The sequence below is a fragment of the Carlito syrichta genome, unplaced genomic scaffold, assembly GCF_000164805.1.
Source record: "Carlito syrichta isolate Samal-C Ts95f unplaced genomic scaffold, Tarsius_syrichta-2.0.1 Scaffold79433, whole genome shotgun sequence".
NCBI classification, from domain to species: domain Eukaryota; kingdom Metazoa; phylum Chordata; class Mammalia; order Primates; family Tarsiidae; genus Carlito; species Carlito syrichta.
This window is the reverse complement of record NW_007023529.1, coordinates 111,299-127,500: the sequence shown is the minus strand read 5'-3', so window position 1 is coordinate 127,500 and position 16,202 is coordinate 111,299. Positions and strand designations below refer to the sequence as shown.

The following is a 16,202-nucleotide window of genomic DNA, read 5'->3' as shown; positions in this document are numbered from 1 at the left end:
AGTTCCATGGCGATTCACTTTGTGTAACTCACTGAGCTTTACAATTCTGTTTGACATATTCTTTTTTACATTTGTTTTTCTTTAAAATTTAACACATTTAAAAATAAACTATGAAATTTCTATGAACTTTTTTTTCTGGAAACGACAAATTAGTCATAACTTGATTTACACATATAATTTACCAAAAACATACAATTAATTTTAAATTAGGAAACATAAACAATTAATTTTAAAAAGGAAAGATAACTTATAAAGTATTATCAATTTATTTTCCCCAATCAACAAAAATTTTGACAAAGTAAAAAGCCTTTAGTTTCAAAAAGTTAACAAAATCTAACAATATTTTTCAGCCAGGCACAGTGGCTCAAGCCTGTAATCCCAGTACTTTTGGAGGCCAAGGCAAGAGGACTGCCTGAGTCCAGGGGTTCGAAACCAGCTTGGACTTGGTGAGACCTTGTCTCTACAAGAAATAACTTTAAAAAATTAGCTGGACATGGTGGCAGCACTTGCAGTTCCAGCTACTTGGAAGGCTGCGGCGGAAGGATCAATTGAGCCCAGCAGGTCGATGCTGTGGTGGCCATGAGCGTGCAATTGTACTCCAGCCTGGGCAACAGGAGTGAGACTCTGACTCAAAAAAAAAAAAAAAAAAAAAATTTTTTTTTCTTCCTTCAAATTGCTAGTCATATGTTCAAAAGTATTCTTTTATTTGGATGGGACATGGATAACATTAAAAGAAATTTAAATCGCTAAGATGATGTTAAAGTAACTAACAATTTTATTTTTGATATAAATTCCTTTATTTTTTTAATGTTTTTAAAAATAAACACTTCATTTTGACACAAAATATGCCTGTTTTGTTTTATAAATTTTCTTTCCATTTTTAGTTTCACATGTTCCTTACTTTTTGGGGATGATTTAATGAAGAATAAATGTTGAGTCACTTTAATGCCCTTAATAGATAATAAGAAATAATCTGTAAATAATATTAGTAAAAAAGAAGTTAGGATACAAATCAAGCGTCTAGGAAAACCAGTTTAAACAAGTTAATTTCCATTCCCTCTTCAAAATAGTACCAAAATAAGTAAAAGAAAATTATTTTCTGGAGAAACTAAAACAGAAAGGCTTAGATACAGCAAAGGTTACAGGGAGAAAAATAAATCAGTTAGAAAACGGGATTAGGTGATAGTTAATGACCCCTTGCCCTGTTCTGTTTCTAGAATGCAGAACCTCACGCTGACTCTCTTCCAAACTCTCTCACCCCCAAATGCAAAAAGAGCAGAGGAATCTTCCCAGGAAAAACAAAATCTCTCTACAGATTGACATGTTGGAGGCTTCTAATAAATGAACTGGTTCATCAAGGATTACCCAAAAATGGCAATCACCAGTGACAAGTAGTGACCATGCACCCATAACTTCCAATGAGCTAGTATTTTATTCTTAAAATAGAAAGTGAGCCCCCAAATCCACAGACATTTGAGAACTTAAGAGGAAAGAGCAACTATACACAGAGTGGAAAAAAAAAATGTCAAAAATACTAGCACTAATATCTTCAGATAGATGAGAAGACACACGAACAAGAGGTTTTAAAATAGCATCGACCGGTAACTAAAAGAGAGAGCTCTTAGAAACTAAAACAAGTGAACTAAGAATTCAATAGACATGACAATAAAGTCAAGGAAATTTCCAGAAAACAGGCTGAACAGGCAAAAAAATAGAAAGCTAAAAGAAAAAAGGAGACACAAGAAACTTTCCCACTACTGAAGGATACAAATCTCTAGACTGAATGGACCCATTAAAATGAAATACTGACTTAATGAAAACAACAAAACACCTACCCAGGACACATCATCATCCTGAAGCCTCAGAAAATCAGAAACAAAGAGAAGATCAAAAGAGCTTCCAGAGAGGAAAGAAGAGATTATGCTGTAGCAGGACGCTAGAAGACACGGAAGCCATGCTCTCAGACTTTTTTTTTTTTTGAGTCGGAGTCTCACTCTGTCACCCAGGCTGGAGTGCAGTGGCACACTTATGGCCATCGCAGCCTCGACCAGCTAGGCTCAGGCAATCCTTCTGCCTCAGCCTTCCAAGTAGCTGGAACCACAGGTGCACGCCACCACACCTGGCTAATTTTTTTTTTTTTTTATTGTAGAGACGATGTCTCACCAAGTTGCCCAGGATGGTCTTGAATCCGTGGACTCAGGCAATCCTCTCATCTCAGCCTCCCAAAGTGCTGGGATTACAGGCTTGAGCCACTGTGCCCCGCAATGCTCTCAGATTTTAAAGGAAGTTGACTTTCCAATCTAGAATTGTCTATCTTGCCAACAACTACCAAAAGTAAGGGTAGACTACAGACATTTTTAGATGTAGATGTTCTTAAGTTATTGTGGGATGTGCTTAAGCAGGATAAGAGAATAAATCAAGATAAGGAAATAAACAGGATTCAAGAAAAAGGGATTTAATGTGGAAGTAATTCCCGAGAACAGCTGTGTACCAGGCCTGGAGAGCAACCTGTCTGGACTGGTTGTTTCCAAGGGAAACAAACTACAAAAATAGTAGAGGTGTAACAACTGTGCTTGAGTACTTAGCTTACTGACAGGCTTGAGAGTACTGATTAAAATATATGGAAAAATCAGCATTAGGCTCATAAAAAGGTAAACAAAAAGCAAGGACATCATTAACCCCAGAAAAACAGAAAGAAAAACATATGATAGTACAGTACTTGCCTCACCGTCAGTCTGACAACAACATCTGATTTAAGATTTAATCAACAGCTGTGACGTAACACTAATGATGAGGAAAGGGAAAGTAGGAGGAAGAGAGGTTTGAGAACATGCATTTCCTTAAAAAGGAAGTCAACAGTTAATGTGGAAAATTAGGTAAATTAAGAAATAGTAATAGGTATATTATTTAAAATATGGAGGCAATTACTAGAATTATCTGAAACTGAGAGCTTCTCCCTTGGAGGTGGGTAGGAGGGGTGAAGTAGGGAACTACTGTATTTGGTTATAAGCTTTATAGCACTTATCATTTAATTTTTAAAAGTTTATTCTAACACCCTCATTGAGATATAATTCACATACCATACACTCCACCCATTTATAATGCACAAGTCACAGATTTTTAGTGTGAATATTCAAAGAATTGTGCAACCATCACCAAAATCAACTTTAGAATATTTTCATCATCTTAAAAAGAAACGTAACATCCATTAGTCGTCACCTCTTGTTTTCCCCAAATCCTTCTTTTGGTGTTGCTTTCGTTGTTTTTTCTTTTTCATTGTGGTAAAACATTCATAGAATTTAACATTTTAACCACTTTTAAGTGTACAGTTCAGTGGCATTAAGTACATTCACACTTGGGCAACTGTCACCACTATCCATCTGCAGAACTTTTTTTTTTTTTTTTTTTGAGTTGGAGTCTCACTCTGTCGCCCAGACTGGAGTGCAGTGGCCGCTCCCGGCCACCACAACCTCGCCTGCTGGGCTCCAGCGATCCTTCCGCCTCAGCCTTCCAAGTAGCTGGAATTACAGGCATGCGCTACCACGCCCAGCTGATTTTTTTGATTTATTGTAGAGATGAGGTCTCGCTGCCCAGGCGGGTCTCGAACCCGCAGGCTCAGGCAATCCACTCACCTCAGCCTCCCAAAGGCGCGGGATTACAGGCTGAGCCACCGAGCCCGGCTGTGCAGAACTTTTTATAAACTCATATTGGAGCTCTGACCCATTAAACAATAACTCTCCATTCAGCCACTCCTCCTATCCTCTGGGAACCACTATTCTACTTTGTCTCTATTTGACTCTTCTAGGTACCTCAATAAATGAAATCATAACATATTTGTCTTTTTCTGTTTGGCTAATTGGACTTAACACGGTATCTTCAAGGTTCATTCATACTGTGGCATGTGTCTGAATTTTCTTCCTTATTTTTAAGACTAAATAATATTCCATTGTATGTCCATATCATATTATGTCTAACTATTCATTGGTGCTCAGCATTTAGGTTGCTTCCACTTCCAGCTTTTGGCTATTGTGAATAATGCTGCTATAAAAACTGGTGTATAACTATCTGTTCAACTCTGCTCCTTCAATTTTTTGTGTGTAAATACCCAGAAATGGAACTGGTGGACCCAATTATAATTCTATATATTTTTTTTGATGAACTGCCATACTGTTTTCCACAGCAGCCAGGAATTCTCTCTATATTCTAGATATTAATCTCTTCTCAGATAGGTGACTTATAATTATTTTCTCTCATTCCATGGGTTACCTTTTTACTCTGTTGACAGTGCCCTTTGATACACAAGTTTTCAATCTGAATGAAGTCCAGTATATCTGCTTTTTCCTGTGTCTTTGGTGTCACATCCCAAGAAATCAGTCAAATCCAATGTCATGAAGCTTCTGCCTATGTCTTCTTCTAGGAGTCTTATAGCTCTTATGTTTAGGTCTTGATTCATTTTGAGCTAATTTTTAATATATGACATAAGGTAAGTGTCCAACTTCATTCTTTTGCATGTATATATCCAGGTTTCCAAACGTCATCTGTTGAAAAGACTGTCATTTCCTCATTGAATGAGGATGGCAACCTACTAAAAATGATCAGACCATGTATGTGAATGAGGGCTTATTTCTGGGCCCTCTTTTCTGTTTTATTGTTCTGTCTTTATGCACCACACTATTTTGATTACTATAACTTTGTAGTAAATTAGGGAAGCATGAATCCTCCAACATTGCTGTTCTTTTTCAAGGTTGTTTTTGCTATTCAAGGTCTTGAGATTACATATTAATTTTTGTTTGGAGTTTTCTATTTCTGCAAAAGCCACTGAAATTTTGATAGGTATTGCACTGAATCTGTAGAATGCTTTGGTAGTACTGACATCTTACCTAAATTAATCTTCCAATGCATGAACATGTGATATCTTTCCATTGTATATATAGTTTTTCATTTCTTTCTTTCTTTCTTTTTTTTGAGTTGGATTCTCACTCTGTTGCCTAGGTTGGAGTGCAGTGGTGCAATCATAGTTCACTGCTGCCCTGACCTCCTCGGCTCAGGAAATTCTTCACCTCAGCCTCCAGAGTAGAGGTGGGACTACAGGCATGTGCCACCACACTGGCTAATTTTTTTACTTTTTTTGGTAGAGATGAGGTCTTGCTACATTGCCTAGGCTGGGCTCAAACTCCCGAGCTCAAGCAATCCTCCCATCTCAACCACCCAAAATGCTAGGAGTAATCCACCTATAAAGGTGTGAGGCCTGGATTGTTTTTAATTCTTATGATTCTACTATTCTAAGATCATAGAAACTGAATACGCCTGAAGACATTTGGAAGGTTTTAAGTGAAATAAAATAATAAAATGAACAATAAAACCGAAACAGTAAAATGAAAACTTTTGGCTCAACAAAATATTAGGCCTAATATGGTGGTAATACGCAAAGATGGGGCAAATAGGGACTATGTTAAGGTAGTGAGGAAGATGTCAGGAAAAGAAGAGGTAATCACTGAAGAGAATCTTAGAGGATGAATAGGAGGTAGAGATGATTTATAATGTGCCGGGCACTGTGCTAGGTGTTCATGTTACAAAGATTAATCAGGGAAATCTCTGTACGTCATTCAGTATGGGGAAAAGGTATATAAAAACCATTTTCAAAATACTGAGATTAAATGTTATAAAACAGACAAGTCATAAAAATAGCAAACTTGGTGGAGGAGAGCATAACAAAGGAAAGGCTACATAGAAGCTAACATCTGAGCTGAATCATGAGGTAAGCAAATATTCAATAGGTAGGCAACGCAGGGAAAGGAAAGGGCGTTCTAGGCAGAGACAACAGAATGAGCACTGGAACAAAGGCATAAGGTGTGGCGTGAATGAGCCTAGCATCACCAGGAACTTGCATGTGGTTTAGTTTGGCTGAAATGTAGGCTACAAAGCAAAAAGAGGGATGAGGAAATCATCTTACAAATGAGGCAGGGAGACACTGGTATTCTCCTATCATTACTAAACCTTGATATTTCTTTCTTTTTTTTTCTTTGAGTTGGAGTCTCACTCTGTCACCCAGACTGGAGTGCAGTGGCCGCTCCTGGCCACCGCAGCCTCGACCTGCTGGGCTCTGGCGATCCTTCCGCCTCAGCCTTCCAAGTAGCTGGAACTACAGGCATGCGCTACCACGCCCAGCTCATTTTGATTTATTGTAGAGAAGAGGTCTTGCCAAGTTGCCCAGGTGGGTCTCAAACCCGCGGGCTCAGGCAATCCGCTCACCTCAGCCTCCCATAGGCGCGGGATTACAGGCTGAGACACCGAGCCTGGCTGATATTTCTTCTTTTATTTTCTGAAAAACTTGGCTTATGTGTTAAAAATTTCTTCTCATTCATTTGTAAGAATACTTGATACAATAAATAGAGTAGGTTTTGTCACTGCAAATACTGTCTTAAACTACAGTTTTAAATTTTATTCATCTTCAAATTACAGAAATTTCAAAACCTGATTGAATCAAATTCATTTTTTTCTTTTGTAATTCACACCACTGTTTTTATGCTTGGGAAATCCACTTTAAAGGTTATTGCAAGACATATCATAAGACAAACCTAAAAAAAGAAAAAGAGGAGTGTAGGGAAGAACTATGGTAGATTCAAGATATATTTAGGAGACGGAGTTAACAGTATGTAAAAGGAGAGCTGGTACACAAGATGCATCTGAAAATTTCTCAAGGAGGGAGCCTGAGACTGGTCAGTTGAAGATGTAGCAGGAATATTAGAAAAGTATTTTCAAAAGAGACAAGGTATCAACAGAACATTCTATATTTGTTCTCTCAAGGATTAAAGAGTCATCTTTCCCAGCTTCTGTAGATTTACAAACTCCTGGGTTTTCTCTTGCTTAAATTCATAAGGAAATAATTTCACACGTAAGAGTACTATAGTATATCTAGATCAGGCTTGGTGGTTAAACCTGTAATCCTAGCACTTTGGGAGGCCAAGGCAAGTGGATTGCCTGAGGCTTTGGGTTCGAGACCAGCCCGGGCAATTTGGTGAGACCTTGTCTCTACAATAAATAAAAATTAGCTGTGCGTGGTAGCATATGCCTGTAGTTTCAGCTACTAGGAAAACTGAGACAGAAGGATTGCCAGAGCCCAGCAGGTTGACACCGGGGTGGCTGTGAGTGTGCTACTGCACTCCAGCCTGGGCGACGAGTGAGGTTCCAACTCAAAAAAAAAAACAAAAAAAAAAAAAAGAGTACTATAGTGTATATTAATTTCTATGACTTTGACGGGTACATTAAAATGCTGTCAAACTGAATTTCATTCTGATTCCACATGATTCAAATGACCAATTCCTCTCCCCCCCCAATAAACTTAAGTTTCCTCTTTAGTAGAGTTACTTTTTGCTCTAAATTCTATGTTCGGCAAGATATCAGCTTAATCAATAAAGTTAAAAAGACCACCTTTTGGTTGTTTCAACTACTCTTTTTTTTTGAGTTGGTTGGAATCTCACTCTGTTGCCCAGACTGGAGTGCAGTGGCAGCTCCCAGCCACTGTAGCCTTGACCTGCTGGGTTCCGGTGATCCTTCCACCTCAGCCTTCCAAGTAGCTGGAACTACAGGTGCGCGTTACCACACCTGGCTAATTTTTTAAATTTTATTGTAGAGATGAGGTCTCACCAAGTTGCCCAGGCGGGTCTCGAACCCCGCGGGCTCAGGCAATCCATTCACCTCAGCCTCCCAAGGCATGGGATTACAGGCTGAGCCACCGAGCCCAGCTGTTTCAACTTCTATTTGTGGTTTTTAAGAGATCATGATTGCCTGGCCTTGGCATAAGATATTATATGTATTTGCAAAATTGAGGAGAAAAAACAATGAATAAAATACAGATATCTAACTTAATTAACTTCTATTGAAGTAAAATAATCCATATTCACTTTGGCTATGGAAAACAGACTACTTACCTGCGACCACATTCTGAATATTTACCAATGTTTTTTAATATTAAGGCAGCTGTTAGTCGGATGTGTTTAGTTATTGGTCCCTCTTTTTCATCCTTAAAAAGAAAAAAAAAAGAATAAAGATCTAAATCATACAGAGCTCACATTGTTACAGATAAGGCTTCCAAGGCATGCTTACTGTAAAATCTCGAAAGACAAGGTTTCTTGATCCTCTCCTAAGAGCCATAAGTGCAGCACTGGGATGATTCACAATGGCCTTTTGTGCTCTAGGAGTTGAGCTTGTGCCCCCTACAGCTGGCTGCCTATATTGATCAGAGAAAGCAAGACCGTTAACATGATACTGTAGACAGACTGACAACTATGACCACCTGCCAACCCCATAAGCTGGATACTTTAAAATCTTGGATACAGGGTATGAAAGGTCCCATGGTCCACCACTGATGTTTATGCTTTGTGTCAGCCTAGGCAAAGGGGCTCTTTTAAGTCTTTTATTTTTCAATCTCTCAATTTTAAAACAAACAACAGATATTTCATCTTTCAAGTTACGGCATTAAGTATGCAGCCAAGATAAATAAAACATAGTACCAAAGTTGCAGAGTTCTCATCTTTAAATGTGAAGATGTTAACGACCACCACCACCACAACAATAACAAAACAGTCTATAATTTGAAATGGAAATCATGTCTAGATAGTACTTAGGAGTAAAATAATATTACCTTTAGAATGTCACAGGTCATCCAGGAAAAGATAATGTAATATGCTAATATGAAGTTATGCTAAACACTACATTTCAAACTATTACTTGTTTATATAATAAACTTATATTTTGTCATTACTTAATCATTTCAATCAATTCTTTTAGTATAGTTTTTTTTAATTTGTTTTTTGAAACAGGGTCACACTCTATTGCCCAGGCTGTAGTGCAGTGGCATGAACCCAGCTCACTTTAACCTTGACCTCCTGGGCTCAAGTGATCCTCCCATCTCCCAGCCTCCCAAGAGCTGGGATTACAGGCATGCACCACCAGGCCTGGCTAATTTTTGTATTTTTTGTAGAGACAATGTCTCACTATGTTGCCCAATGTCTCACTATGTTGTCTTGAACTCTTCAGCCCAAGTGACCCTCCTGCCTCAGCCTCCCAAAGTGCTAGGATTACAGGTGTGAGGCACTGCACCCAGTCCCTTTCACTATTCTACTATTCCTTGTGAAAAATATAGAATGGAGGAATTGCAGAGATGGTTTTACAAAGTAAGATTCAAACTATATTATAGATTTCTTTGGCCCAGCAGATAAACGGCATCGCTATGTGTGCCCTGCTGAGGCACTAGCGGGAAGAGCACTGACTCATGCATGAGGAACCCTGTTTCTGTCACTATACTACCTGTGTGACTTTCAATATTCCTTTTTACCTCTGTAAAGTGAGGGTATTTCTGGTGCTTTTCTACATAAACTAATTCTGAATAGAATGTGAAAGCAATCTTTAAACTATAAACCCGTACGTATATATGTTTATATACATGAAGAAATAGCTTTGCTATTATCAAATAGATGTTTCATTACTCTCCCAAAGGGCAAAGAACCATACTTTTAGTTTACCAAGCACCTCTCACATACCATCTGCCATAACTTCCAATAACTTGTCTACAAAGTAGAATCAGTGTTAGAGCTACAAGTTTCCTTAAAGACTATATGGTCCAGCCAATATGAAAAGTGATGCCTAAAGAATGTAAGCAATTTAAATAGGACTACACAGCTGGTTTACAGCAGAGCTGGACTAGAACCTGGTCTCCCAATACACTGTTGCCATTCATTGTTCTTGTGTTTTGCCTAGTTTCTTTTTGTATGTACAACAGAAAGTAATCTCATTTTCCTTACTTGGTAGATTTTTGACTTCCTGCTTGTCCTGGTTCATCTTGTTTTAATCCTGCAAGCAGGGCATCCTTTGAACAATGCTTATCCTTTTTGAGAAAAAGGAAGTAAAATAATATCCATCAAGATCTTAAATGTAACCAGATGACCAAATCAATAGACCAAATAGTATTAAGAAAGTGCACCTGCAAGTGGGTAATAAAAGAAAACCTCTGTCGCTGAAAAGGCTCACAACCTTCCCATAGACACTGCCCTGGATACACATCTTTTCCTCCATGTTCAGTTGCAGCATGGTAGAAAACCTGTGACGGTGTCTGAAACCACCTATAAAAAAACAAAAGTAATAGAAATTGTCTGGCACTTGCAAGTATTCAAGTGTGTATTTTAAACTACTTTGAAAAGTTCTCTGCTTATATTTCCAAGGTGAATCAACTGTACTGACCATTTCTGGTAATCTGCTTTAATACCCTTTATTCTTAATACCCTACCTTCCATGAAGGTCAATAAGAATCTCTTGAAAGTAAACTATCATTTTAAAACACAACAGAATATCATAATATAAACAAATACCATACTCTATTGTACTAACTGCTCAATTATTTACTAGCTCTCATATTACATATAACCCTGGCATATCCAATTCAGCAATATAAATTCTATGAATTTTGGTTAAGTCTGTCTTTTTAGCTAAATTTACATTTTTATGTCCATCCACGATTTTTAGGCATTGGAGCTCTCATTTCTCCAACATCATAACCTACTCACTAAAAGGGCCTGACAATACAAATGTCTGAGTGAGTAGGTGGCAAAGGACACAAAATTGAATGAAGTCACATACTATTCTCCTTTACTAATTAGAAAACATGGAAATTAGAGAGAACACTGGAATCTAGACAGCAAAGGATATATTAAAAGGCTTCAGTTACTAATTAGTAACTTAAATACTTGTATAATCAATATCTTTAAAGTGTATGTTAGAGATCGCTTAGGATTTGATTTTTTTATTGCTGCCATTTAAACATGTTTGTGTTTGAATCGACTTATAATTTATAACATATATCTAACATTTCAAATTGATATTCCTTCAGGACATGATTGACATTTTAAAATAAATTATAACCAAAAAGCAATTAAATACTGAATTATAAAAGACAATGTAAAAATCATAAGTAATGTATTTCATTTCCATTCATATCCATCTATATAAATGCCTACCAAAAGTTTATTATAAAACTAAAACGGCAAATACATTTTAAGTTTGGGGATTTATTTCTCAGTACTCACAATCCTATTTTATTAATATGAAATAAATATACTTGGAGCTGTTATATAGACTACCAACTACCTCAAGAAGGCATTTCTTATTATGTTTTTAAGATGTTACCTAAATACTACTAAATCACTGATTAGAGGCCAGGTGCAGTGGACCAAGTCTGTAATCCCAGCACTTTGGGAGGCCGAGGCGAGAGGACTGCCTGAGCTCAGGGGTTCGAGACCAGCTTGGGCAACTTGGTGAGACTTTGTCTCTACAATAAATCAAAAAGTGAGCTGGGCGTGGTAGCATGCGCCTGTAGTTTCAGCTACTTGGAAGGCTGAGGTGGAAGGATCGCCTGAGCCCAGCAGGTTGAGGTTGCGTGGCCATGAGTGAGCCACTGCACTCCAGCCTGGGCAGCAGAGTAAGACTCTGACTCAAAAAAAAAAAAGAAAGAAAGATCTAGATTTTAAAAGCTTAAATATTGGAAAGTTAAACTCCAAAGAAATGTAAACTAAGCATATAAAAGGTTTTCAGAATCTTACGGATTTTTATTGGATAGGGTAGGAGAAGAGTAAGAGAGAAGATAGGATGTTACTAATGCTTACTACCATGTCTTAAAAAATGTTCCTCACTACTAGGTTTTTAATAATCATCTCCATTCCCCATCCCCAAATCATCAATAACATGTTCATTTAAGGAAACTGAGAAAACGCAAAGGAGCATACAAAAATGCAAATTCCCTGTGATTACCCAGAATGTTAACATTTTGCTATTTTTTTCTTTAAGCCTTCTCTGTGTAAGTATGTGTTTTTAAACAAAACTGGGACTGTTACTGATTTTAAATACTAATATGGTACCTTTGTACAGAATAAAATAATGTTCTTCTTTAAGATACTTTACTGCCCTCTGCTGAAAAACTGTTGTAATAAATATATACAATTTACAGCATATACAATGTGAATAGTGCTCTCTTTGATATGCACAATAGACAGCAGCTCTGGGCAAAAAATACTCCTCTGGAACTTTTCAGTCACTGAGACTAGCTTTCAGGGTGGATATGAGGCTTAAGTTTGAAGAAATGTGTAAAGCTACTTGGCAAACAACAGGCAATAGATACAAGAGAGCTATATCATTCATCATGATCAGCAGGAGCAGTGGCAGCAGTAGAGGTGGTGGTGATCTCTTGTTTTTCCCCTGCCCATCTTGCTAATCCTCCTCCCTGAGACCTTCTCCACAGCTATGCCCAAATTATCAAGTTTTGCTCAATAATACGGTCCACCTCCAAGTTAATGCCCTCTATCATCAGGAGACACTCACCATCGTCCAAACTAGTTTTATTTATTTCTACTCCTTAGGATATTCCTCACAGAAACTGCACCCAAATCAACTTTGGTTAAATATTGAACGTCAATCTTATCTGAGAGTCTGTCTTTCCCCTGTACTAGTGTGAGCCTGTGGATTTACAGACAAAGGTTTTATATTTATGTGCCCCCCCAAAAAACAAGTTATTCAAACAAAACAAAACTTGTTTATTTTAATAGAAGTTCTTTAACTTCTTTTATCTCTACATTCGATCTTCAGTCATTATCCATTCTTTCTTTCCTTTGGATCTCAGCCACGATTTCTAACTCCTTCACTTGTATACTGAATTCTATTGTGTTCCTTCAAAAATTATCCCCCTTTGCATTTTCTGTCTTTTCTTCTCTACTGAATCCTACACTTAGGCATAAAGATACACATATGTACTATTCCAACTAACAACAACAAAAATAACTTTTTCTTGGATCCTGCTATTTTCTTAAACGATAGGAACCAGAGTTTATTAGTATCTGGCAAAACAACACAAAATTTAAACATGTAATGCATTTACCATAGTAACTCTATTTGATACTTTTCTCTCAGTTACTGGCAATCTTTTAAAGATACACATTATTTTAATTTGTATCTTCGGTACAATTTATAATGGCTATTCCCCTACTCATTATTCACATAATCACAGCTAAAGCTAAGGATTGGCTTCATTTATTTAATTCCCCTTCGGCCAAATTATTTTTCCTTTCATCCTACTGAAAAGCTGTCTGGGTCAACTGAACAAATATTCACATAGGCCACGAGAGGTGCAAGTTCCTTGATTCCAGCTACTCTAAGCAACCACTTAATATAATGTCTGAGCTAAAATAAAGCCAATGACCATTAAATTATTGCTGTAGTTTATACTATGATTGTAACCATCACTTTTCCTATCGCCAAACGGAATCTCTTAGGTATCTAAATACAAAAACAAGTAAGGTAAATAAAGCCCAGTTTTCTACCATCTTCAAAGTTTATTGATTTATTGTAGAGATGCGGTCTCGCCAAGTTGCCCAGGCTGGGCTCACGCTTATAAACCCAGCACTTTGGAAGACTGAGGCGAGAGGATCACTTGAGCCCAGGAGTTCAAGATCAGCCTAAGCAACATAGCAAGACCTTGTCTCTATAAAAATAAAAAAAAAAAATAAACAAAATTAGCTGGGTGTAGTGAAGTGTGCCAGTAGTCCCAGCTGTCTGGAAGGCTGAGGTAGAAGATCACATCGCCTGAGCCCAGGAGGTCAGGGCTGCAGTGAACCATGATTGTGCCACTGCACTCCAGCGTGGGCAACAGAGTGAGACTCTAACCAAAAACAATCACCTAATTCAAAAATAACAATTTTAAAACAAACATCTGTGATTATAAAGCTAAGACTACTTCCTTTGTTCTTACATAAGAGGACTGAACATAGTATTTTGGTTTAGATAGTTTCATTTGGAGCTTTCTTAGTTACTGAAGTTCTTGGTAGGTTATTTTTCTTTGGTGGCCAAAAAGTATTCCAAAAAATACCTGCGAAAAAATTTCCTATTTGACTTAAAATGCATGGCTTTTTTTGTTGCTGCTTTTAGGAACAGTCGTCTTCTTGCTATTTATTCATTCATGTAATTAACTGATTAGTTAATTTTTAAGAGAAAGGGCCTCACTCTATCGCCCAGGCTGGAGTGCAGTGGCACCATCGTTGTTCGCTATAGCCTTGAACTCCTGCACTCAAGTGCTCCCCCAACCCTGGCCTCCCAAGTAGCTGGGACTACAGGCTCATTCCACTAGGACTGGTAAATTTTTCAAACAATTCTTTTTGGAAGAGACAGGGATTGTGGGAAATATCCCAAATATAGGAAAGAGGTTCAAATGAAGAATGGCCAAACCCAACTGTCTTCAACTGTACTTCCTTTCTGTTCCTTCTAATAAGAGAGAAAAGAGATTTCTGTACTTGCTCTTTGATCTTTCAGCACCAACTTCTATTAATCTGGCCTGTGGAGCAGTCTTTCATTTTACATAGTGAAATATAAAATTGAATTCTTAAAAATTCTGCTTAAATATGCTTTTATAAATATGAACCTACCACAAAAATATAAATATTGGGCTGAAATAATAGTTCACATTTGAAAAGCACTATGGAAGTTGACTTGTACAATTCAGGTGTTATAATAATGTTATTCTTAATGAGCTACACATAGTCTTGGAGATAAAAATAAGTGATGATGTGTGTGTTTGTGTGCGTGTCTGTTGGAGTCCAGATCTCACTCTGTTGCCCAGGCTGGAGTGCAGTGGCAGGATCACAGCTCACCACAGCCTCAATCTCCTGGGTACAGGCGATTCTTCTGCCTCAGCCTCCCAAGTAGCTGAGACAGCAGGTACATGCTACCATGCTTGCCTAATTTTTTATATTTTTTTGTAGAGGAAGGTCTTGGTTTGTTGCTCAGGCTGGTCTTGAACTCCTGGGCTCATGCAATCCTCTTGCCTTGGCTTCCCAAAGTGCTGGGATTACAGGTATAAGCCACTATGCCTGGCTGTATCTGTATGTTTTTAATGAGATAAAGTATAGAAATGATTTTCAGACTTTTAAGTTCTAGCTTGGACATTCAATCAAATCAACTACTTTAAAGTTTTGGACAGTTAGTGAATCACTTCAGAGTATTCTTGACAAAGCTGCATACCCATAAAGTTCTGAACTTCTGTTGCTCAGTACTTCCTGTGTATTCAGCATACTCACATGTATCAGCTTATCTGATTTTCACAACTGCCCTTTGAAGAAGGTAAAATTATTCCCACTTGTGCTTTCAAATAGTATCTTTCCCAGAGTCACACAGTTAGTGGCAGTGCTGGGATGTGAATGCTGGTATGTCTAACACTAAAGACCTGATTTTTTCCCCACTATACCATAATACGTAGTGATTTATTTAGATAATATACATCAATTTATTACAAGATAAGAACGGAGGTATACTTTTACCTACAATATATCTATGATGCTATCTTTTTTTTAATATTGGCAAATAAATTCTGAAAGCATACTAGGTAAGAGGTTAGCACTGGCACATAATTCCCCTTATTCTGTGCATACATTTATAAGGAATAAATAAGGTTTATTAGTAAACCACGATTCTCACCCTAGGAAATTCTTTCCCCAAATATTTAAAATATTTGACACTGAAGAAGACTTCAGCACAATTTGGCAAATTTCTCTCATGTTACATTTGATAACATCTGTAATCAAATAATTTGGTATTCAATGTTTTAAAGAATGAAGGGAAAAAAAATCAAAATGCTGCCATCATGTGTAGCAGAGGTTAGAGGTTTTCCTAATAAAAATTTTTTATTTATGGCAGATCAGTAGTTAAGGCCTAAGGGAAACATACTTCTCAAACTGATACACTAATACCAAAAATACATTATTGCATGAAATTAATGTCATATCCATATTACATATCATACAGTGATATTAGCAAAATACCCAGTGATCTTTTACACAAAATCTTTTATAAGCCTAGAAACAGCAAGAGAATGACCTGCTATCGTGACAATTGAAAATGCAAGATGCCAACAAGCTAAGTCAGCAAAGAAGGGCTGACTTTCGAATCAAGCTATGTAATCTTCACTAATTATCTTTTAAAAAGTTTTAATTAAAAGCCTTTTATGTGCCAGGCATTGTGCTAATATAATAACCATCTGAAGATCTCTTCTGGTTTTATGATCTCAAAATTGAGACAAAAGATGCTACAAAACTAATTTCCATTTTTTTCTTCCAGTGACATATAATTCAAGTTATTGATTAATCTAACTACTAATTTCAATCTAAACC

At 37.3% G+C, this 16,202-nt stretch overlaps 1 protein-coding gene across 1 annotated transcript in view; it reads right to left on the bottom strand.

Annotated features, from left to right (window-relative positions):
* Positions 1-16,202, bottom strand: part of ARID2 (AT-rich interaction domain 2) — an 88,471-nt gene that overhangs the window by 5,169 nt on the left and 67,100 nt on the right. The window contains exons 14-17 of the mRNA XM_008054622.2: positions 9,983-10,121; positions 9,804-9,886; positions 8,107-8,230; positions 7,932-8,023 (exon numbers count right to left, since the gene is read on the bottom strand). Of these exons, the coding sequence (XP_008052813.1) occupies positions 7,932-8,023; positions 8,107-8,230; positions 9,804-9,886; positions 9,983-10,121 (438 nt within the window). The remainder of the gene's footprint in view (positions 1-7,931; positions 8,024-8,106; positions 8,231-9,803; positions 9,887-9,982; positions 10,122-16,202) is intronic.